The 21,796-nt window shown below is 33.5% G+C and overlaps 4 protein-coding genes across 4 annotated transcripts; 2 read left to right on the forward strand and 2 right to left on the reverse strand.

The window, feature by feature from the left end:
• Positions 1–629: 629 nt before the first annotated feature.
• Positions 630–8,599, forward strand: LOC137823493 (delta-1-pyrroline-5-carboxylate synthase). The gene is made up of 17 exons (XM_068628661.1): positions 630–1,232; positions 1,437–1,598; positions 2,435–2,712; positions 3,161–3,311; positions 3,414–3,578; positions 3,661–3,738; positions 3,939–4,028; positions 4,896–4,982; positions 5,094–5,180; positions 5,261–5,357; positions 6,050–6,153; positions 6,243–6,318; positions 7,288–7,438; positions 7,589–7,657; positions 7,893–7,959; positions 8,044–8,114; positions 8,420–8,599. The coding sequence occupies exons 1-17, from the start codon at positions 891–893 to the stop codon at positions 8,493–8,495; spliced, it is 2,151 nt and encodes a 716-aa protein (XP_068484762.1). The 5' UTR covers positions 630–890; the 3' UTR covers positions 8,496–8,599.
• A 524-nt stretch (positions 8,600–9,123) lies between these two features.
• On the reverse strand, positions 9,124–10,350 carry LOC137823494 (uncharacterized protein At2g39795, mitochondrial). The gene is made up of 3 exons (XM_068628662.2): positions 10,030–10,350; positions 9,594–9,931; positions 9,124–9,490 (listed from the first exon to the last, which is right to left on the reverse strand). Exons 1-3 carry the CDS (start codon positions 10,285–10,287, stop codon positions 9,331–9,333), a joined length of 756 nt encoding a protein of 251 aa, XP_068484763.1. The 5' UTR covers positions 10,288–10,350; the 3' UTR covers positions 9,124–9,330.
• An 818-nt stretch (positions 10,351–11,168) lies between these two features.
• On the forward strand, positions 11,169–14,940 carry HAG2 (histone acetyltransferase of the GNAT family 2). Its single transcript, XM_068630179.2, has 10 exons — positions 11,169–11,318; positions 11,411–11,452; positions 12,117–12,226; positions 12,338–12,406; positions 12,529–12,567; positions 12,650–12,726; positions 12,905–13,004; positions 13,555–13,636; positions 13,737–13,897; positions 14,002–14,940. Exons 1-10 carry the CDS (start codon positions 11,240–11,242, stop codon positions 14,665–14,667), a joined length of 1,425 nt encoding a protein of 474 aa, XP_068486280.1. The 5' UTR covers positions 11,169–11,239; the 3' UTR covers positions 14,668–14,940.
• Positions 14,941–16,659: 1,719 nt separating this feature from the next.
• Positions 16,660–20,220, reverse strand: LOC137823916 (mannose-1-phosphate guanylyltransferase 1). Its single transcript, XM_068629257.1, has 5 exons — positions 19,683–20,220; positions 18,421–18,552; positions 18,048–18,110; positions 17,710–17,949; positions 16,660–17,611 (listed from the first exon to the last, which is right to left on the reverse strand). The coding sequence occupies exons 2-5, from the start codon at positions 18,529–18,531 to the stop codon at positions 16,940–16,942; spliced, it is 1,086 nt and encodes a 361-aa protein (XP_068485358.1). The 5' UTR covers positions 18,532–18,552; positions 19,683–20,220; the 3' UTR covers positions 16,660–16,939.
• Between the last annotated feature and the right edge of the window lie 1,576 nt (positions 20,221–21,796).

Genomic DNA, 21,796 nt, shown 5'->3' on the forward strand with positions numbered 1-21,796 from the left:
ACTAGATGTACATGGTTGACTCTATTCAAATGTGTTACAATTAACTATTTTTTTTATCCATCTCTTAACATATTTTAGACATCTTTTCCATATATGGGAAAAGAATGTATTATTTTTGGCTAACCATTTTCTAGATAATAGTATAATTAAAAAAAGAAAACTTATATTATAAATTAAGTATGACTATTTTTTAGTTTGTGTCCATAAAACTTATTTAACAATTCATATATATGTATATATATTTTTTAAAATTCTATTGTTAAGGATGCTATTACAAAAAAGTTGAAATAAATTTTTTCTCTAAATGTGAACCATATGAATTTTAATTTTCAATTGATATTCGTATCACATTAATTTATATATTATTCTTATAAAATTATGTATTTTTTATTAGCTAACTATTGTATTTGGAAGTTTTTGGTTCATAAATATATCAATAACAATTATTATTTATAAATATATTAAAACTGACTTTAAGAGTACTTCAAAAGAACATAGTACACAAGAAAGAACGTGTATTCTGTCTTTGTAAAAACAAAACATGAAATATTAAAATTATTTTTTGAAAAAATATTAAAAAATGTGGAAAGTAAAAGAAAAAATATATATATGGATAGTAAAAGAAAAATGGGCGTTTGACAAAGTTCAACCACCTTGCCTTATAAGGTTTAGTAAATGGTCAACGGAAGGGAAATTCTAGCTACAATTTTTTTTTTTCACATAGTAAATGAAAACGATCCTAATTTAAAAAGAATATTTATAATAACCATTTTTTTAATGAAGGATTTACTATGTTGGTGAATGAGAGAAACGTTCTGATTGAGCGCTGATTTTCATTGCATTTTCATTTCGAAGGTCTTCTCCGCTCTTGCTCGTAGCAGTGCTCAGTCATGGAGGGAGCGGTGGATCCTTCTCGAAGCTTCATGAAGGACGTGAAGCGTGTGATCATCAAGGTTGGCACGGCGGTGGTCACTCGCGAAGAAGGAAGGTTAGCGGTTGGAAGATTAGGAGCTTTGTGCGAGCAGATTAAGCAACTCAACTCTCTCGAATACGACATTATACTCGTCTCGTCTGGTGCCGTTGGTATTGGCCGCCAAAGACTCCGTTTCCGTAAATTAATCCACAGCAGCTTTGCCGACCTTCAGAAACCCCAACTCGAACTCGACGGCAAGGCCTGCGCCGCCGTTGGACAGAACAGTCTCATGGCTCTCTACGATACGCTGTTCACTCAGGTAAGTAAATATTTGTAATTACGTTCATCAACGAAGTTTAGATTCAGTTTTGTGGATATTGATTTCAATTTAGAATTACAGTTTTACATTGGCAATATTTTGCATCTTGCAAAACCTTGTGTGTGAGAACCTGAAATTTTGTGCTACATTCATTTTCCTGAACTGGTATGTGAGGTGATTTTAATTTTCATTTCGCGGTTTCAGCTCGATGTGACATCGGCTCAGCTTCTTGTGACGGATAACGATTTTCGAGATAAGGATTTCAGGAAGCAGCTTACTGAGACTGTGGAATCGCTGTTGGCGCTGAAGGTTATTCCGGTGTTCAATGAGAACGATGCTGTCAGTACTAGGAAGGCTCCGTATGAGGTTTGTTGACGGCAATACCTAATTTGTTTGTGGAACCGATGAAAGAGTTTAATTTGTTATTCCTTGGTGGCATGATATGATCGAGGTTGAACCTGGTCCGATTTGGAAAATTTTCTGCTACTTACAGGAAAAGAAAATAAGAAGCTGACTTCGTAAGTTAAAATTGACCTAAACACACTTCAGTTGACTCTTATTTTGAATTCTTCAAAATTTGATTTTAACTTATACATAAACAAATTTTAACATATGAGAGACGATTAATTCATTCTATCCTTTTGGTTTCTTCTCCTATGAGTATTTCTATTGAGTTGTTTATTCAAACAAGACCTTAATGTTGTGTTAGACTTGAATGTTGATTCTGTATCCAAGGTTTATTTCCTGAACATTTAGTTGGAATTATGTTCACTGACTTCTCCCTCTCATTTTATTTGTCACTTTAAAATATAAAAAAGCTTTAATTATTTTTTTTATAATATCATAAAGTAATAATACACTAGTAAATGTAGCTACAATGTGCAGTGTAGTTAATCATGTATGGAATGAGAGTTTTTAGTTAGATAAGATCATTTTATCATGGGAATACGTGTTCTGCATTAATTTTTTAGATTTGTGTATTACATGAGAAGGTGGGAATAACAACTTTTATATAGGAAGTTAAAACTCTTTTTTTCCTTCGACACAACTTTACTTGTTTGTTTGGAGGTCAGAAATTTTACATGTTTCATTTCTGCTTGAAAGTTTAGTTTGGTCTGCTACCTCGAATGATTGCTTTATTCTTTTTATTTCTATCTATCTAGTTAAGTACATTAAGTGTTGTTAGCCCATTTTTTGTGCAGGATTCTTCTGGTATATTTTGGGATAATGATAGTTTATCTGCTTTATTAGCCTTGGAGTTAAAAGCCGATCTCCTTGTTTTGTTGAGTGATGTAGAAGGCCTTTATAGTGGCCCTCCAAGTGACCCACATTCAAAGCTTATTTATACATATAACAAGGAAAAACATCAGAATGAAATTACTTTTGGTGACAAGTCTAGAGTGGGAAGAGGAGGAATGACTGCCAAAGTAAAAGCTGCGGTTCATGCAGCTGAAGCTGGCATTCCTGTTGTTATTACCAGGTGCACTATTACACCATATTGCTAAGAAATATTATTATACTAAATTGCTGAGAAAGATTATTACTTCAAAGATTTTTTTTATCAGTGCCGTTTTCAATTAGAAATAGGTTAGTTATGTCTTTTTGTCAGTGCTGTTTCATTAAACCACAATCAATTTGGAAATGGAAAATTGGTTAAATGTCTTGCACTTGTTTGTTTCGTTACTCCTTATATTTTCAATTTCTTTTCGTTATGTCTTTTTTGTCCACCACATGTTTTGAGTTTGTAAATCTAAATGAAAATGTCTGTACATGCCCACATAGAGAATGAAAAAAACACTTGTCAGATCCCTCCTTTACTTTTTCATTTGTTGTTCTGCCCCAAGAAAACTACGAGATCAAGTGTTATAAGTAAACTTACAAGTTGGTTTGTCCCTGTTTGTTTCTATCAATTTTTTTTCTCCTTACAGTGGTTTTGCAGCTGAGAATATCATTAATGTTCTCCAAGGAAAACGTATAGGAACTCTCTTCCATAAAGATGCACATGAGTGGGCCCAGGTAAAAGAGGTTGATGCACGTGAGATGGCAGTTGCAGCCAGGGAATGTTCCAGAAGGCTCCAGGTATCTTTTGTATCTACACTTTTGTAAAATGTGACAGATCATGGATATTACTGAGATGAGATGTTAGTGAAACAATTCTAATGTTTTAATTTCACTTTGTAGGCCTTATCTTCAGAGGAAAGGAAACAAATTTTACTTAAAATAGCTGATGCCCTGGAAGCAAATGAAAAAATAATTAGGATTGAAAATGAAGCTGATGTTACTACTGCACAAGAAGCAGGATATGAAAAATCCTTGGTGGCTAGGCTAGCTTTAAAACCTGGGAAGGTAAGAAAGTCTTTTCTAGAAGAAATTATCCATATTTTAACAAACTGAAGAATTTATGATGATAAACTATGATAACTGACAGATTGCAAGTCTTGCAAACAACATGCGAGTTATTGCCAATATGGACGATCCAATTGGGCGAGTATTAAAACGAACTGAGGTAATGGGAAGTTGATCTAGAAATGTATATTTTAGATCATGGTATTAATGGCATATTCCAATTTCACACTTTAATATTAGATAAGATAGAATTTTAGTGTGATTGATGCTAGTATGAACAAATTTCTGTTGGACACTTAATTGCACCAAATTTATGATATATTGATATGTAAGGCTTCTGACAGCTACTCTTTTATTCAGATTTCAGATGGGCTAATTTTAGAAAAGACATCATCTCCTTTGGGAGTGCTCCTTATTGTTTTTGAGTCACGCCCTGATGCTCTTGTACAGGTGAAATTAAACATTTTTCATCTTTTATCTTTCTATTTTCACGTTTGGTTTAAACTTCATTAAGTACTTCAGCTTTCCGAAAGGAAAAACAGGCTCTCTCCTTTTAACTTTGTATTCTCTGTTCAGCATTTACATTCATTTGTTATCCTTGTTTACTTCTGCTTAAAGTTATCATCCTCTAAGGTCTTAGGGAAGATCTATTTAGTGGGTACCAACTGAGTGAGTTTTCAAATGAGCTTTATGGTATCATGACTCTGAAAAATTAACTGAGATTCATATGCTCCTTAGCAGTAAAAGTAAGAGTTGAAAGTACCTGCACTCTTCCAGTTGGGGCATGCAATAAAAAAAGTAGAATATTTTAATGCATAGACATGAGATAAGACATACAAACCTTTTGTATTTTTTTTCCACTTTCTTCTATCAGTCATAATATACTTTGTTGGCATGCAATTTTCTATAATCTTGAAAATTGTTGTCCCAATGACTACTGCTTTTTTATTAATCTGTTGAATATATTTTTTGACAGACATATTTTGAATTACTGATGTTGTTTCTCTATGCCAATGTATTGCAACATGGTGGTATGCTGGTGTCTTGTATTTATCATTTCATGTTGTTCCCATAATCATCATATTTTTTACTTCTATTATGTTTTATTTTCTTTTCCTTTTTTTATATTTATGCATAGGTTACTAATTTATTATATATATATATATACATATATTCTTTTTACTTAGTGATTATTGATCTGTTATTGGATTAATGTTATGGTATGAATGAGCTTTTGGAGCTTAAAGCAGTTATGTTATCTTTGTATTATATATGCTGTTTATTTACATTAGTGGTAGTTTCTTATCATCTGTACAGATAGCTTCACTGGCAATCCGAAGTGGGAATGGGCTTCTCTTGAAAGGTGGCAAAGAAGCTAAGCGATCAAATGCAATTTTGCACAAAGTCTGGTTCCAAATAAATTAATCTCTGAACTGTTTCCTGTTTAAATTTGATTTGTTCACAGTCGCCATTAATAAAATATTTATAGGGTGATACTGTATGCCTGAGATGCAGGTAATTATTGAAGCCATACCAGATAATGTTGGTGGAAAACTTATAGGACTTGTGACCTCAAGGGAAGAAATACCTGAGCTACTTAAGGTGAATTAATTAGTGAAGCTTGATTTCATTTTATAAACTTATTCCCCTTAAGCATTGGCACCTTCCTATTTAATTTTCAGCTGGATGACGTAATTGATCTGGTAATTCCAAGAGGCAGCAACAAACTTGTTTCTCAGATCAAGAGTTCAACTAAAATTCCTGTTTTAGGTCATGCTGGTAAGACCATTATGCTAATGTTTAAACATAGCCTTAGTTGAACTTTATTCTCTTCAATTTGGACAGTATGTGATTTTTTGGTCCCTCAAGTTTTTTCAAGTCAATTAAGTCCTTTATTTTTCAAATTAAACTAATTTAGTCCCGCTGCTAATTTCTTTTCTACCTAAGACTATCAAATTCGTCTTTTCTACTTAATCTTCTCTAATTAAATTGTTTTAAAACATCTTCTACTCAAAACTCAATATTCAAAGCAAAACAAATTTCACATAGTCCTTTAAATTATCTTACTTTTTTAGAGGCTTAATTGCACTTTTAGTCCCCCAGTTACAATACCAGGACTTGGAGGAGCAACACTACAATAAAGCCTTTCTTTTTTATAAATTTATGACTTTAAAAAACATTATTCCCTACCTAAAATCCATCATAAATTTCCAAATGTTGGGAAATAAAATAATAATTTGAGTTTTAGATGAAAATATTTGACATAAGGAAATTTTGCTTAATTTAAAAATAGAATGTAATTGGTTTGAACAAAATCTGAGAGATTAAAACCGTACACATCCCAAACTTAATAATGGGCCAAAAGTGTAGTTAAGCTATGAATATAATGTATAAGCGGTGCTTGTGATGGTATGGTCCGTATGATTATGTTTCATTGTTTGGACTAACAAGCTGTGCTGTTACTAAACCAGACGGAATTTGCCATGTCTATGTTGATAAGTCTGCTAATGTGGAGATGGCAAGGCGGATTGTACTGGATGCAAAAGTTGATTATCCGGCAGCCTGCAATGCCATGGTAAACTAAATGTACTAATGAGTCTACAAGATTGGTAAAGCTAGCATTATCGGCTTGACATAACTTCTCGTTTTCAATTTCAACTTCAGGAAACACTTCTTATCCACAAGGATTTGATAGAGAAAGGTTGGCTCAATGATATCATTCTTGCCCTTCGAACTGAAGGTATGATTTCTAGCCACCATTCCTCTTATTCTGACGTTTTTCAATTACATATAGTGTATAATACTTAGCAAAAGTGAATTTTGTAAAATGGATAATTAGGAACTCTGTAGTATGTTTTCTTGAAATGCTATCAATAATCCTCTAACACTAGTTGAAATTTATTAGGACTACTTCTTGTTTCAAGAGTTTTACTTAATAATTTCATGATTTTTAATAAATGTCAACCAAGTGTATTTGAAAGAATGTGATAGAGTATATTGCTGGCACTTCTGTTTCTTGAATTCTCTTTAGCATGTTCTGGTGAGAAGATACACATCACTGCAACTTGATCTTCATGGTGCTAATGCACTTCCAGTAATGCTAGGTTGGTTTACATTATGGGACAGTTCCTGGATCCAAGTTATTGTGCACAAGTTCTAGGATGAAAATTATAAAGAGAAAACATTTAAACATCTACTGTTTTTAATGGTTTTGAGTTTGTCTACATATTTTCTAACCTGTGAATATTTCTAAAATGAGCATTCCAGTTTAACGCAGGTTTTCATGTTTCAAAAATATCTATTTCTAAAATGGCATTCCTGTTTAACAAGCTTTGTTGTTTCAAAAAGATCTTGGTGACATTGAATTGTAAATGTTGATTAAGAATTAATATATAAACTGTTTTTTTCAGCAAAAATAATATAGAAACTGTGTTAACTAATTTTTGCTTTTTTCAATTAAAAAATATTCTAGCAATTAAAATCATCTTTTAGGCAATTTAGAAATGAAAGGCAGCTCCGAGGTTTAGTCAGTTGTCCTTTTATGGACTCCAGTTTTACATCCTTACTAGACTGTTGAGTTATTTATTGCCATCGTTTTTAACATTTAAAAAGTTATGTAATTGGGAGTCGATTTAGGTACAAACTATACCGATTTTAAGGTGTTATCTCTATGGATTTTGGAATGACTAAATTATGTAGATTTGTGCAGGCGTTGTATTATATGGAGGACCTGTGGCAAGTTCTCTGTTAAATATTCCACAAGCACATTCATTCCATCATGAGTACAGTTCCCTGGCTTGCACCGTTGAAATTGTGGATGACGTATATGCAGCTATTGATCATATAAATCTACATGGAAGGCACGTCATTGGTTTCTGCTTGATAGACAACATGTTGAAATATATTTTTGCTTTCATTTGTATTCGCTGTTCTCCATTTCAGTTGACATCTATAATAGTGTAGCGAGCTTAGGTGGCAGAGTATCTTATCTTCACTTTCTTTTATGGCAGTGCACATACTGATTCCATCGTTGCTGAAGATAACGAAGTAGCTAATGTGTTTCTACGCCAAGTAGACAGGTAACTTTTGAAATATCTTGCTTTTTTTATTTAATGGTAATAAATTCAAGGAAATAAAATAAAAGATGTCTCAATTCTTTATTTTGCGGCTTCTTATTATCGTATATGATTTGACAAAGTTGCTCATTTGTAAATATTAAACAAACATTTTCTTTAAACAATTCACTTCTTTCCAAGATATCAACACATAGGTGCAGTGGCATTTATGTAAATATTGTTCGTCTTGTGTTGGCAGTGCTGCTGTTTTTCACAATGCAAGCACCAGATACAGTGATGGGGCACGATTTGGACTAGGCGCAGAGGTAAAATTTATTGTTTTGCATTTTATAATCAATCTTTTCATTATGGTTGTTGATTTAATATGTAATTCCCTTTTTGTTGAATAGGTTGGAATTAGTACGAGCAGGATTCATGCTCGAGGTCCAGTAGGAGTTGAGGGATTGTTAACAACAAGATGGTACGAGCTGATGGTCAATTTATGCTGATAAAATTACTACGGTTAAATTTTTCAGTAATTCATTACTTGTCACCGATAGTGTACTCTGCATCTTAAATATGAATATCTTGCTACAACACAATCACGGAAAGTAGCCAAATTATGATGGCACCTGCATGTTTTAAATGGAATATATTTACAATACGTTCTAAGCCATGCATGATTTATATCTTGAATTTCATAACAATCATTTTATAATAAACCCCCAAATTGTATGTGGTGTTTCCCGTATTTTACTTACTGTCTTTTGCCTTCTGCATATGCAGGATACTAAAAGGAACGGGACATGTTGTAGATGGTGATAGAGGGGTTGTCTACACCCACAAAGACCTTGCAACTTAATTTTAATGGTGCTTTGATTCCTTTTGTAGCCTTTTAATTTATTTATTTTCACAGTAGAGAACGGTATTGGTACCATTAAATAAAACTGGGTAATTTATAGCGTTTGCTTCTTCTTCGTCAAGAATTTTTACTGTCAACAATTATGGCTCGTTTTGGCAGATAAAAAAGAACCACCTTCACATGCGCTAGGATGCAAGTCCTGCAATGCAATCCATTTATTGCTCCGTTTAACGATAATTGAATGATTGCAATTTCAATTTAAGTTAATTTTTAGATGTACGATGCTGTAATTTGTTTAAAGTCTGGTTCATATGCAAACCGTCAGTCCATAATGATCTTAAAAGTAATAATTTATTACGCACTTTACCGATTTGGACTTAACTATCAGAAAACCCTTGTGTATACGGATGAAAGCCTCTTGCTAACTCGTTAATAAAAGCAAAAGGATTCAGGAATATTTATAACTGCAATTATTTTTAAAACAAATGTATCAGTTTTTTAACAAGTTGAGAAGACAGCGCGATTTACTCAATCGAAAATAAGAAAGGTTGAAAAACACTCAAGGCAAAAATTTCCTCCATCAAAATTATTGCATCTAATAATTAACAAAACACTGCTAGAATTTAAGTTATTGTGTCTAAATCAAATTAGCCAACACTTCCATTACCTTCAATAGCCAATAGGAGCAGCACTACAGCTAAACCACAAAGATAAAATCTCTGGGTATTGTTTCCTTCAAATGTATAATAAGCAAATTATAACACAAAATTTCAGCCACGACCATACTTTCATCAAATTAAACAACTGCACTAAGCACATAAAGAGATGTGAAGGCTCATGCTTGAACGAAGCTCTTGAGCTTATTCAGCCACACCAAGTACTCTTTACTGTCCTTGTTGATCATATACTCATGCAAGAAATTGGTTGTGCTGGGTTTGATTCCTCTGATTTCTAAATACCTGTGGAAAGACTTCTGCAGATTCTCATCCAAGTCCCTGCGGAAGACAATAAAACACAACAAGTTCAATCATACAAGACCTTACCACAATAAAAAACAGAAAGTAATTTTTTCAAAGAGTTGCAGAGAGAAGGACGTACTGGAAGTCTGGTCCCTCGTAGGCAATTTGATCCTCTGTAAGATCAGGATTCTTAACAGACAAGCTGTCAATAATAATCTCATCAGGGTAACCCACACAGTTAAACTCTAGATAGGGTCCACCCTTCTTGTAAACACTGATCGAAAGTGGAATGCTAGACTGAGAAGCTCTTTCACTCTCATTATCGTCATCCTCGTTATTTCCTTCCCCAGTGACCAAATCAGGCATGTGAACCTCTACCTTAATTTCCTCCTCTTGGTACGTTCTCTCAAGCGTTATGGTCTGTTGTCCAGGACTGTCAACTATCTTAAAAGGAAAATTACTGGGAACCCCTTCCACCTATCAACCAATTCAACTTTCAGTACATAAACATTCTCAAGGATAAAACAACCATACTTTTAATCATTGTATGAATAGGAAAAAATGAAGAGACTCACTTCGTTGTGATCATCAGTTTCCTGGGCACATTCGATTTCGGATTCGATGACTCGGAGAAGGTTCTCATCGGAGGTTGGCTTCTTCTGGGCAGCTACAGAAGAGAAGTGAAACTTGGGAACAAACGAATCCTTCTGATGGTTGATGGCAGTGAAAATTAAGGTGCGGTGACCCAGATGGTTATTCTTCGTCAATTGACCTGCGACAGCAAGAGCCCTCACAAAAGAACCCGACTTCCGAAGAATTGAGTTGAACGCCATTTCCAAACACGCAAGGGTTTTGCTAGGGTTTTAGAACGACTGAGGATTGTAAAAATTTTCCAAACATTTTAAAGTTATATAGCATGAGCAATTTCGTTACCCAACTGTGAATCTGGGCCCATTTTTGCTGGTTAAGCCCAATAAAAGAACCCGGAATTCGTCCCATTTAGATTTAGTGTGTATTAGTTTTCATGTTTGAACTAGTTAAACTTGAATCTCAACCAAGATAAGTAGCTTCATAGATATTTTTAATATTGTTTTTTTAATTAAAATTAGCTTAATTTTAGTAATTTATCTTACCTTTTATTCGAACTTTTACGGTAATTATTTAAATGAAACGTCAATCGTAGTTGAAAGACAACATAAAAAAACATAATCTTGGAGATGTTTTTAGGTTGACTCCAAACATGTGGGAGAAAATGCGAGTTCAACTTGAAACTCTTGGGAGTTATGTAGCACAGATATTGACATGACACAGAGACAAACATAAAGATACGTATAATTTATAAAATGTAGAACTCAGACATGGAGATACTTAGTACTTCTAAAATGTAGAACTGTGCTAGAATTGTCAGACACATTATTTAAGAGAAATATCAAAGTCTCCCAAATCTATTTTTTCTTGAAAATGTTATTTTTGTGCTTTCCTTTCAAACTAAACCAAGCTCTATAGCAATCCTTTCTCATCTTCAAATTAAGGATTGTTTATGAAGATTGTCACTTTAAATAAAGATGTCACTATTATTCTTCAAGTGCCTTTCCCAATAAGGGATACCAAGAATTTGCCCAAATGTGTATTTGGGCCTACAGTTACGAGTTCGGCCCAGTAAGGGGTGCCGGGAATTTGCGCTATTTAAAAGCCCTCGATTATCGGTGTAATTTGATTTCCCGCTCTGAAAACCCTAACTACCTCTGAGACTGAGAGTTGAACTGGGAAGAGAAGCAGGAGCAAATGGGGCAGAAACAGCAAGCGAGTTCTGACGTCGAGAATGAAGTGAAGAAACGACGACGTGTTGGTTTCTCAGGCATAGGTGAGTTTCACTTATTTTGTACTTCTTTTTGTGTTGAATTCTTCAATTCTTGGTGCTGCGACGTATATGAATATTTTGGTCGCGTTTTGTAGATGATGGAGTTGAGGCCAAAGATTGCATCACAATCTACCTAGGTATGCTTAAAATATGCGATAATTTTGTCATCTTGCCCTGTGGTTCTTGATTTAGATGGTTACAGTGTAACTTGAGTATGGGATGGTCGGAGGTGGTTTCTCTGAAAATGGGTTGCTGACCTTATAATTTTGCTAATTTTGACTTTATTTACTCTTTTTTTTATTTATTTTTCCCTTTCTTTTGTGGTCTTCTGTATCCCTTATATGGGGTTTATGAGATCAGAGTGGTGTAGTTGGTCAGTATTGTAGGTAACCAGATTAGCTTGAATGTTCTGTTTGATTATAATTTATATTTATATATGTGAAAATATTATTTCTTGTTTGTGTCCTGTGAAACTAAAAGTTATTTGATTTATTGGATTCTGTTCTGTAGACACTTCTTAAAAGTAGTTCGTAGTTTGGATCGTGCCGATGAGCAGGATTTGTTTTGCTGTAGAAGCCAGTATGAGATGACTCTTCTCCTGGCAATAAGCTCTTTTGAGCTTAGTCTGCTAAGGACTTGAACTTGCTAATCAATTTCTGCCCAAGTTCATTTAGGGGGTCTTTAGTACTATTTAGTTTGCTCATTTCTCCGAGTTGCTTGTCAGTATGATGTAATTTTGCAGTTGCTGTGTATATATACTTTAATTTTAATATTTATTTAATGTTTGCTACTATTGTATAGTTTCAAGCAAGGAAGAATTTGATGCTCCAGAGAGTTTTGTCATTCATCCTGTTGATTTGAATAGCTTTTTCAACGATGATGGAAAAATTTATGGCTACGTGGGTTTGAAGGTTGGATTCATTTTTAACAACAGGAAAATCTTTTATTAGAAATAGTTGTATTTGAATGTTTTATGGAGTACGATGTCTTATTTTTTCAGCTGTTTTGAATTTGTTTTACAGATTACCATCTGGATTAGCAGCATATCTTTTTATGCTTATGCTGATATTGCATTCCAAAGTTCATCTGATGTAAGTTCTGAATTTTTTTACAATTTTGACTAAAGGAAAAAATTATATGTATGTTCAGATTTTTCTTTTGTCATTCATCAAGCATTATGACTGACCTTTTTTAATTTGTTCAATTTTTCAAGCAAGGCAAAGGTATCACTGATCTAAAATCTGCTCTTCAGGTATGCATCAATATCACCTGGGTGGCCATTAACACCTTGTACTCTGTCATAACATTGCCACTTGGTTTATTATATTGTGTAGACAATTTTTGCTGAGACTCTTGTTGATAGCAAGGATGAATTCCTTCAAAAATTTATGGTGGACAACGATTTTGTTAGGTATGGAATCTTTATTATACTGCACTTGTTAGGTATTGAATCTTTATTATACTGCACATTCAGAACAAAAGCAGCACACTTCCATGCGCAGTTTTTTTTGTCCTTAGTAATGTTACTTGAAAACTGATTTGTAAAATTGTAGGATTGTGTTGTGGGTGACTTTTTAATTGATTTGCAGAGCAAACATCTCAGAGGGAGAAGCTTTGAAGCACAAGGCTTTCAAGGGGAACATTTGTGATTCTAATCAGCATACAGATTCATCTACTTCAAATGTCGAGGTTTTAATTTACATTTAGGCTCAATCATTGCTCCTTCGTCAAGAGTTGGTTGTATGATTATCTGAAAACATGTTTTACCAAATTTCTAACAGTCTTATGAAGTCTCAAGTAAATTCTGTTTCACTGCATTTAAGGAGTGGAATATGTAATGACTTGCTCTCTTCTGTATTTATGTTAATGTGTTATGATGCTGAATTGCTGATGGTTGTTTATAACGCTATTCTTCTGGAAAACCTGCATGTCTGATCAATTAAATTTTCTCACTTTTTCCTGGCATAAATAGATTAGGATAAAAAGATTCTCGAAAAGTGAACTATACATGCCCACCTCTTTGTGATTTTTATTGGTAATTTTTACTAAATCTTCAGCTGTAAATTTAGTTGGTTCTTTTGTGAATGTTCATCAGAGAAGTCACGTGTCGCACTTGTCTGTGGCGTTTACATTTTCTGGTCAGCCAGTGGCCTAATGCGTTTTGTATGTGACACTTGATATGCATATTTTAGGGGCATTTTGTGAATATGAATGTCATTTTTATGTGTAACTTGGTCAGGTTGTCCGTTTGGTGGCAGGCAAGATGGCTACTGGACAACTTTACAGTCATCTAATACCCCTCACACTACTACTTGTTGATGGTAATTTTCACGTATTATACTACTTTATATTCCCTAATTACAAAATCTTTAGATTACCCGTTGCTGTAGCTGATATTTTTTTACCTTGTGTGCCATATAGGTAGCAGTCCTATCGATGTTACTGATTCACAGTGGGAGCTGTATCTTGTATGTCAGAAGAAAACTGATCAGCAGGGAGAGATCCAATGTAGGGTGATTGGTTTTACTGCTCTTTATCGATTTTATCACTATCCTGATGATTCCAGATTGCGACTAAGTCAGGTTTGCAATAATACACTCAAAATCAGTTATAACTAGCATGCTCTGAAAATTCTCTCAAATGCTTCTTTTTGCTACCTTTTGACGGGAACTGCTGCTGATGGCAGATACTGGTACTACCTCCTTACCAGCACAAGGGTTATGGTCGATTCCTTCTAGAGGTGCTTTATGATGTTGCGATATCTGAAAATGTTTTTGATTTCACCGTAGAAGAGCCACTAGATCACTTCCAACATGTCCGCACTTGTGTTGATATCCTTCGCCTTCGTCGTTTTGACCCAATTCAGAATATAGTTACTAGAGCTGTTTCACTTCTAAAGCAAGGAAAGTTATCAAAGAAAACAAATTGTCCTCGACTTTTGCCTCCACCCAGTGCTGTGGAGGATGTAAGGAAAAATCTGAAAATTAACAAGCAGCAGTTTCTCCAGTGTTGGGAGGTTTTGATCTACATTGCCATTAATCCTGCTGACAAGAACGCGGAGAACTTTATTAGTATTATTTCCAACCGTATCAAGTATGATATCTTAGGGAAAGATTCTGGGACCTCTGGGAAGCAACTTTTTGATGTACCAAGTGATGTTGATCAGGACATGTCATTTGTCATGTTCAGGTCAGAGGCCAATGAAGCTAGTAATACTGTGCAAATGGATGACAATCAGGCTAATCAGGAGGAGCAACTCCAGAAGTTAGTTCAGGAAAGGTTGAAACAAATTCAGTTGGTTGCTGCAAAGGTGACCCATCATCTTGGGAACACAGGTGTGGCTGTTGATTAAATTTGTGCTTCTCAAGATACCATGGGATGACAAGGTCATGCGATGTCTCTATAAGAATGTGTGATTGGTTTTACTGTGGACCAACTATAGTTTGTATTTCTGGACAATCACTCGGTAAGTATTTGGGTTCCTTCTTGTAGGCTTTATTTTAAGATTCTCTTATTATATAGGTTGTGAAGGACCAGTGATCTATTGACCTGTAATTACTGAGTTACTTAGATTAACCACAGCAAAGTCGATTGATTGACATTCAGTGGAGATTGCCCACTTGTACGCATGTCTTGCTCCTACTTTTGCCATTGCAAATTATCTTCATCGCTGAAAATCGTGAGCCTAATTTTATGAGACAAGAGTAGAGGTCGCTAAAGTAGGTCCTGATTTTATAGTCTTTCCTCGGTTTAATTCTTAATTCATCATGTCGGCCGTTCTGAGATTCCTAAAAATATTATTTGGTTTCAGTATGATGTTTGGCTCCAATTTTTATTATTAAAAAAGCAGTAGAAAATTCAAATGTTTTAAAAATAAAAAGAAGTCAACCAGCGGTCAACTCTTTTAAAATAAAAAATAACTGTTTGTCTCCATTCAGTCTCTTATAAATAAATAAGGTAAGTATTTTTAAGTTTTTACTTAGTCTATTAATAGTGTTTTGAATGAATGTCTCAACTTTTTCCCCTTTAAGAGGATTTAAAAGCTAGGCTTAACCGTAAACAAGTTTGGTTTGATGATTTATATGATTAAGAAACATTCTAATTGAAAATTTGTTTGAGAAAATAAATTCGTATAAATTATACATAAAGTATTATACGTGAGTGTATACACAGTATAAAAGAAGTATGGGGCCAAAAGTAATTTTATTATAGAAAGGATCTAATAATACATGATTAAGTGCTGACTCTGATGGGTGTCAAGAAAATTGTTTGGTTTGTCCAGATTATCCATGTAATTGCGGATCTGGATTTGTTAATGTCTTTAAGCTACCCATTAATTAAACACTATTATTGACTTGAAAGATTTATGAATAGAAATAAATTCACTACCAACCAAAGCGTCACACTCAATTATTTTATCTTCTGCTCTTTCTGTCACTTTCGTTTTTTTCTAAAGCAACGCCTCATAATATTTTTAAAAAGTTTTTGTGGAAAGAGAAAATTTTCATTTGTCGTGCATACGAAAAATCGATACAATAATGAAATCGTGCTCCACTTCTATCCACCATGTTGAAAATGTTGTAATATAGACAAACGTAAAAGCGACGCCTTACAGCCAAACGTTTCATGTTATGTGACATAACATGAGAGGCATTTATCCATAAATTTAGTGTTTCATTAGAGGCATTTATCCATAAATTTAGTGTGCGCAAACGTACCACTACCACATGGAAAAAATAATTGTGTATAACTCTTTTAGTAGGAAAAAAAAGGTTTAAATAAGTTTATTTTCGAATATTGACTCGAATTCAAATCTCAAATAATGTAGTAAATTTCTTTATAAAAAGAATCAAGTTTTATATTCCTTCACTCCTGAAATTTTTTTTTATCCAAATTAAAATGATCTGAAAGGAGACACGACTTATTTTTTTTTTTTATGCATGAATAATTGTCCCTCACCAGGTTACCCAAGTATATTTAATGCATTGTACGTACTTGGGTAGTGAAAACGAGAATATGTATATTGAAATATATATTTAAAAGTAACAGTATTGAGAAATTAAATTTGAAAATAAAATAGTACTGTCACATTTCTCCTATTTGCAAAGATATTTGGCAGTGATTTTGTTGTATTATGGTCCCTCCATCACATGGTTGTGCCAGTAGTAGATATAGGCCTCACTCAGTGGTTGGACCCATAATATATAAATTATTTTTATATCAACTCATTATGAAGTCTAGCTGTTCATGATAATATGACCTATCAACTAACCTAGTTGCCTTGTCAATAGATATGTAGATCACAATAAGTCCTTGGTTTCGTGTTAGTGAGAGTTGCAATGGGTGAAGAAACAACTAACTCCATAATTTATTTCTATACACAATCAAAATACACAACTTTTGCACAGTCCAAACATACGCCCTTTACAAAGATTCTCACATTTTTAACCAATGAAAGGGCGTCAATCGTTCTAATCCAAAAACTGATTTGTAGGAAAAAGAAGAAAAGGATGAAGTACAAAGGAAAACAAATTAAACAAGCAAACATATTTCAGACTGAACAATTTGCTACCTCATATTATCACATACTACCAATTTGAACATCATTGACCTCACTCACTCACTCACATGACAATCTCTGGCTTCAGAATATTTGATTTGATCTCCTTGTGGGGTAAAACCACACCACCATTGCTGTAAATTTCATCACATACATGGACATCTTCTCCCAGGATGGTCATATTATCCACTCGAGACCATTGACCAACAGTGGAATGCCACCCAATAATACTGCTGGATACACAAGCATGCTTCTTAACCCTCACTCCTCGCATTATTGTGCAGCTTTTGAGTCTAACACCTTGCTCAATAATGCAGCCAGGACCAATAGCAACATCAGGTCCAATGAGACATCCCTCACCAATTTTGGCTGTCTCATCCACAATGACATTCCCCACAATTTGAGACCCACTGGCCAACTTAGAAGATGACTTCTTCCTCAATGAGTCCAGGTAAAGCCTCAGGCCAGAAATATAGTCCCTCGGCTGTCCAATGTCCATCCAGAATCCTGGCAGTACCATTGCAAATAGCTTTTTCTCAGCAGCAATCTTTGGAAACACCTCTTTCTCGATAGAAGTGGGCCTCAGTTCAATTCGATTCAAAACAGAGGGGTTCAGCAGGTAAATTCCAGCATTGATTTTGTTGCCAACAAACAATTTCGGTTTCTCAACAAATTTGTCAACCTGTCCTGTGCTATCTTCCATCACAACCACACCATATTTTGATGGCTCGTCCACCTGCACAAGTAGATGAAAAAATGACGTTGGATTCTCCAATTTGAAATGTACAGTTTCACATGTCAAAAATGAGATTTATTTTTTGTCAAATTACTTACCTTTGTTACCATTATGGAAGCCTCTCCTCCGTGGCCTTTATGGAATTCAATCATTTCTTTAAGTGGATACTCACTGATAACATCACTGTTGAGAACAAAAAAGGGCTCCCCAGAGTCATCTATCAGCTTATCCCTAGCAAGAGCCAGGGGACCTGCTGTTCCTAGTGGTTCAGTTTCTTGAGAACACGTGATCTTGATGCCAAGCTTTGTTTCAAAATCCTTCAAAAAATTCAACATAACCTGCAGTAGGAAGTATTACACCAAAGTAAAATGAATAAACTTTAGCCACATTTTAAGCATTGACAAAAACAATGTTGAAAGGGGAGGCATTTTTTTACCTCTGGTTGGTAATTGATGGCTAGCACCACCTCAGTAACTCCAATGGCCTTAAGGGCCTCTATCTGAAAAACAAGCCAAATTAAAAAAATCAGTGGAATACTCAATTTTATTATCATATCAAGGAAATCGACATAAAGGATACATGCAATACATACTAATGCTGTATCTATACACGCACAAAAACTTGGCTCTTTTTATAATATATCTAGGATAAATCAGATTTTTTTCTTATAAATTTATAGATCTCTATTACATAGAAGGGAGGGTATCAAATGTTGCAGGAAAAAGGGATATTACAAAAAAGTAAATCCCTAATTCATTCCTATTAACAAAAGATGCAAACCTTCTAAAACAGGCTTAAAACAGCTTTACCTGATGCAGAATCATAGGCTTGTTAGCAAAATCAACAAGAGGCTTAGGGAAACTGAGTGTTAGTGGCCTCAACCTTGTTCCAAATCCCCCAACCAGAATCAATGCCTTCATTTTGATGTGCCCTTTACTTTCCTGTAAATTTATAAATTAAAAACAGATCAAAATAAGCAAAAAGAAAATGCGATCTAAAATATGAGCAGATAAATTCAACTGTTTCCTGTAAGTATCAATGCCAGGAAGGAAAGAAGAGCCAGCAAAGAACACCTAAATGTACAACTGGAAAATAAGTAAAAAAGTAAGCCGGAGCTGACAAGCAATCTATTGAGTGTGACATGTATTCATTTATGTGTCACTACGCGAAGCATAAGCAAGAACTTGGAAGTAAAAAACACACAATGTTTTAGCCATACATGAAAAACAACCACAAAAGACAGCTCAAGTTTTCAATTAGAATGATAAAATAGTCGAAGTCCGATACTAGCTTCTCCACAAATGGCATCAAATACAACTAGAATCACAGTGTATGGTAAAATATTTGGTAATCTATGTGCAGTTAAACTATGCGGCTGTTTCCTTCTTTCAAAGGGAGAAATTTCCATTCATAATTTTTATTAAAAAAGACAAATCCACTAGAGAATCCTTGAAGTGAAAACATTGCATTAATTCAGCACACGAGAACCAAATAAACCCCAGATAAGGAAAGTAGGTTGGCTAGCTACAACCCACATGGGCTACTCTGTCAATAACATTTAACACCAAATATAAATGAAACAAAAGAAAGAAGTTAAAACTGGTGACACGAATGAAACAAGCGATGCAATGAGGTTACATGATTTGGACAGAAAACAAGTAGCATCACATGACATACAGTTGCTACTGAGTAGTTTATCCAAGGTCTTTGCAGAGGAAAACCCCTGGCTCGTCCAAACCAGTGTGAATTTCATATTACATATAATTCAATACCTCTGTATCAGCTTCAGTCAGAAATTTCACAAATCCACGAAAATTCAAGTAAAATTGCCGAATAGACAAATCAATTAAACACAAAGCAAAAGAAAAAAGAAAAAACTACAGAGAGAACAGGGACTTCCGCAACACACAGCAGCACCAGATCTGAGTAGCACACTGAAACATCTAACGGAAATCAAAAGCAGAGCAAAAGAAACATGAACGTGGCCATTAAACAATCGCAATTCGGAAACAACATGCATTGAAGGATTAGAACAGAAGAAACGGCAATGGTATGGCTGAATGAGAAATACCTTTAGATCGGCGAGAATGAAAAAGCGAGCTGAGTTTACTCCAACCCGGACTGAGTCAACGAGGCGAGTCGGAATCCACAACTAGAATGAATGAATCCAAGAAGAACAATCCCCAAATCCTTCTCCTCCATCTCCCTCCTTATATAACACCCTCACGCGCCAACCGTAAATTATAACTACTCTATCTTATTTCTCACTTTTTTTATTTTATTTATCGCAAACCAATCATTATCATAAAATAATTACCATAAAAACCAACAAATTTATCATTCCCACCCCTGTTACAAGATTAAAAAAGATAATTAAATATAATTTTTATTACTCAAAGCTGTTAAAAATTAAAAAAAAAAGATTAAACATAGGATCAAATTTCCACGTAATTATAACAGACTTTAATTAATAAAATAAAATAAAAGTTATCCTATGGGCGTTTTCATGGGTGTCGGTGGCTTGCTACGTTGTTTCGGAATTTGTCCACTTTTTTCTGAATCTTCTTCTGTTGTTGCAATTGCAAGCTGTTACTTCTTTATTATTTTGTCTCTGTAGTTTACATGCTACCAAAGTTTGTGCCTTCTTCACCCTTTTGTTCTTTTCTAAATGTACCATCTCATGAAATTTCCTTTCTTTTTTCACTGTTTTTTTTTTTCATCTAAAAAACAAATTAAATGTAAAAAATTTAGTTAGAATATTATCTTATCATAAGATTAATTTTATGACGTCATAATTCACAAATATCCCCTTAAATATTATTTGTTCTATTTGAAACACTGTCTTTAACATTAATTAACCACCGTGTAATTAATCAGTATTATTGATTATTATACTTTTGATACAAGAGTAATGGTCGTTGGTAACTGTCATTATAGTATTGATTAACCGATTAATTAACCATAATGAAATAATTGCTCAACGCAACAAAATAAATTCACTATTGGCATATTCCTGATAGATACTCTGTATCTCTTTTTGTTTGTTTTTTCTCTTGAAAAAATACATCGATATATACAAAATCAGTTTTTTTTTTCTTTCTTTGTAAAACATGTTTAAATTACCACAATTAATAAATAATATTATTTAAAAACAATTATTCTCACTCTTTTTTAGTTAAATGTCGTATTTTAGTACACAAGATAAAAAAAATAAGAGTGGGAGCAAGTCTTCAAATGTTCTTGTTTGATAAATTTTTTTTTTTGTTACTCTTTCCCATCTCAATAAATAAATAGTTTTATTTATTTAATTATTCTTTTCTTGTACTTTATATTCTTCTACTCAATATATATTTTTGTTTTCAGAAAATGTTAATTATAAATTAAATTTGTACATGTACCAACCCTTTCAAATAAAATATTTTGACATGGATATGTGAATTAATTATAGTGATGTAAGAACTATAACGTTGGGGACTGTGTGACAATGTGAAAAAACATAATTTATTTAAATTGCTTTGTGTTATTTTAATTTTTCTTAAACTTTGAGTCAAATTCTCGAAAGGGATAATTAATTTACACGCAAATGGCCTAACTGAACGTGTTGAATTTTGAATTTCCTTTGACATTACAACAAGTCTTAGATCTGGTCAGGCAATTTCAGAGCATTGATTATTAATACTCCATTTGCAAATTTAACATAAATTTTTAAAAATAATTGAACCTGACATTATGAAAGAGAAAATTAATATAAAATGGTTTATAGAAAAACGAAGAATAAATTGTAATTTGTAATATTTAAAAAATTTGAAAATTGTTAAACAAAGAAATATCTAGATTTGTGGCAGATAAGCTAACATGGAATATGTTCTTGTTAAAAGTTTAAATGATCTAAAATTATATTAAGATTTTTTTTAAAGATAAATTTTATAGGTTCTAGTTTTTATTAATCTTCTTAATCTTAGCTAATATTATTTAATTTTTAAATTTATTATTTTTTTAACTGATTTTAATTTATTTTTATCAAGATTTTAGGTGGTTTTATTGAAAATAATAAATCATATAACTAAACTTAAATAAGTTAAATTTTTTATTGTTGTTATATCTTATTAACAAGAAATATAATTTATCTAAAGAGCTTATTAATTATTAATATAGGGATCCAATTAAATTATCTAAAATCTTAGA

Source organism: Phaseolus vulgaris, chromosome 8, assembly GCF_051622355.1.
Source record: "Phaseolus vulgaris cultivar YP4 chromosome 8, ASM5162235v1, whole genome shotgun sequence".
NCBI classification, from domain to species: Eukaryota; Viridiplantae; Streptophyta; class Magnoliopsida; order Fabales; family Fabaceae; genus Phaseolus; species Phaseolus vulgaris.